The following is a 2779-nucleotide window of genomic DNA, read 5'->3' as shown; positions in this document are numbered from 1 at the left end:
AAAAGATCAATTTGTGAAAGCTTTTTGTTTATGGAAACTTAATTGAATCAAATCTCAATCTCTTCTACCATACTTCAAGAAACCTCATCCAAGTGTTTTTGGTTTCCATTTCTGCATAATTTCTTCATTTTAAACATGAATAATGTTACTCTTCACAGTAAATTTTCACAAATGTGACGTCTTTTAAGTAACTAATACTTTTTTTTTTTTTTGACGTGTTTTAAGTAACCAATCAAAATGATGTAACTGTTAAGGTTTATGTTTTCTATTCTCAATATAATAGATTGGCAAACAATTCAAAACACAAAACATTTCTTAAATGCAAAAACAAAACAATTTTTTTACCTGTATGTCAAATCAAAACACTTTTCAAACCAAAAACAAAAAACACCATCCAAAACACGTTATCAAACATACCTTTAGAGATCAGACATTTAAAAAAAGCATTGTGTTCTTTTGGCACTTATTCAGGTAGCTACTTTTATGCAAAAACTCTCCAAAGTACATTCATATCCACATGCAAGTGGGACCAAAATTCATATCATTTATAAATTGAATGCATTATGAGGAAGTTAACACTAAAAGATTCTTTTAACTAACACCACAACCTAATCAATCATACACTCAATGACTCAAACTAGTTGGCATCACCACAAATCCAATATTTGGAAGATCCTCCCCCAAACACACCACAATCTCATATTTAAACAAAATAAAAATAAAAATAAAAAAATGAAAAATTACCATAATTGTCAAATTGCATATTAGAATTACATAAACCCAAATTTCCATTAATCTTGTTACCATAACTACAAAATCAAATCATTGCAACTCAAAGATGTGCCATTACAATTCCTTCCCAAACCCACAAAAATAAGAAAGAGTCAAGAAAAGAAAAAAAAAACATTAGTCTAACTTTCTTTTTTTATGTTAATTAATAAAGATTAGAATATGCTGAAATATTATTTTAATATTATTCATTAATTTTTTATTTCTACAAAGAAAAAAAAAATTCAACCTCTGTACAAAGGAGACCGTTCCTGAACCACCTTCGCAATCTTTGACTGTCGGAGAGCCTTTATCGGACTCGGGAAATACCAACTTCTTCCCTTTGCTCTTTTATCTCCGATGCCGGAACCGGAATCTGACGTCACCGAAACGGCGACGGATCTTGACCTCAGCATCATCGCCCTCCTCGCTCTCACGTCCTCGTCCTCTTCTTCGCTCGTCTCAACCTTCTTGCTCTTGTGCGACCTGAACACCGCCCAAAACGGAGTCGATTTGCCCTTGCTCGGAGCCAGCGACGGCAACGGTTCTTTCAGTTCGTTTTCGGTGCCAACAAACCGTGACCGGGACCGGAGGAAAGGAATAGCGAGCGATCTGGACCTCCGGAACGCTGGTTCGCTTTCGATCAGATTGGAGACTCTCCCGACGGCTCCGACGCCGTCGGACGAAAAGCGAGAGAAGGAGGACGAGGAGGAGGACGAAGACGACGTAGTCACAGCGTTTGCGCAGCACGCGCAGGGCCGAGCGTTGGCGCACTCGGGGCAGAGCGCGGAGAGCCGGTCCCGAAGACAAACTGGACATATCCCGCTCCGGCGGCGCTTGGAGGGGTGTTTAAGACATTTCCAGACCTCGTCTTCGTCCACATAACACGCCATTTCGATTAACGAACCGTAAAATCTGAAGGATTTTCTCTCTGATTTTCTGGGGGTGTCTGTTTTGTTTCTCTCCCGTCTCTGTGGCTTCCCTTTGGGTGAGGTTTTTAAAAGGGGGAGGGGTTTGATTGGTGGGAGACAGGTTAACCATGGTTAAATATCAACCAGGGTAGCTCGTGTAGCAGACCTTGGTGGACTGAAACGCGGCGTTTTTTTGGTTCACACGTGTGTGAAACACGTCGAACACACCTCACATCGGGAAGTGGACGAGTCGGAGGTTCAAGTAGTAGAGGGGTGGGGGAGGTGGGTCCCGCTCCAAAAAGATAGATTGATTAATTCTTAAAGTGGGATCCTCATTTGACGTTTTGATTTGAAGGTTTTGACGTTTGGATGGTATTTACCAATGCCCATGCCCCTTTTTTTTCAGTTCTGACCACATGATTCTAAAATCAATGTGTCAAAAGTATCCCATCATCCTCTCTCCCCGCCACATCTTTCCACCTTTGCATACAAAGAGGGAGGATAAGTCGGTAATTTTCAATTTAAAAATAATTTAATTTTTAAAATTATTATTAGTAAATTTTGATAATATAGTAATTTAATTGCTTCATTTCAGAGTAACATAAGAATAACTTATAGCTAGCATTACTCCATAAAAGAGCTATTTAGGTGAGTCCTATGGAAAAGGATGGAAAAAAATACTATAATTTCAGAAAAAAAATAATAGTAATGGTTGGATATAATTTCTAAGGGTAATATTTAAATTTAAAATTTTAAAGTATTTTTTTTTTTCAAACCTTATGGTTATTTTATAATAAATATATTATCATATTAACATTTATTATAGTATAATTTACTATATTTATTTCCTTCAAAAAAAAAATATTTACTACATTTATCAAGAGATATGCTACACAATATGCTAGGGTCCTTTGATCTTCCTATTTTACAAAATCATTATAGGATTTGTGGGACTCATGTGGGGACGAGAGATCCAAGTGAGTCCCAGATATTTAATAATAATTTTGCAAAATAGAATGATAAAACAAGAATGCATCATACAAACAATCATTTCTTATTTATTAGATTTATTATCTTATGATAAAAACTAAAAGCTAATT

The 2779-nt window shown here is 36.5% G+C and overlaps 1 protein-coding gene across 1 annotated transcript; it reads right to left on the bottom strand.

The window, feature by feature from the left end:
• Positions 1–770: 770 nt before the first annotated feature.
• Positions 771–1778, bottom strand: LOC132175716 (uncharacterized). Its single transcript, XM_059587738.1, has one exon. It carries the CDS (start codon positions 1659–1661, stop codon positions 1014–1016), a length of 648 nt encoding a protein of 215 aa, XP_059443721.1. The 5' UTR covers positions 1662–1778; the 3' UTR covers positions 771–1013.
• Between the last annotated feature and the right edge of the window lie 1001 nt (positions 1779–2779).

The sequence above is a fragment of the Corylus avellana genome, chromosome ca3 (assembly GCF_901000735.1).
Source record: "Corylus avellana chromosome ca3, CavTom2PMs-1.0".
Classification (NCBI taxonomy): domain Eukaryota; kingdom Viridiplantae; phylum Streptophyta; class Magnoliopsida; order Fagales; family Betulaceae; genus Corylus; species Corylus avellana.
This window is presented reverse-complemented; position numbering and strand designations above follow the sequence as displayed.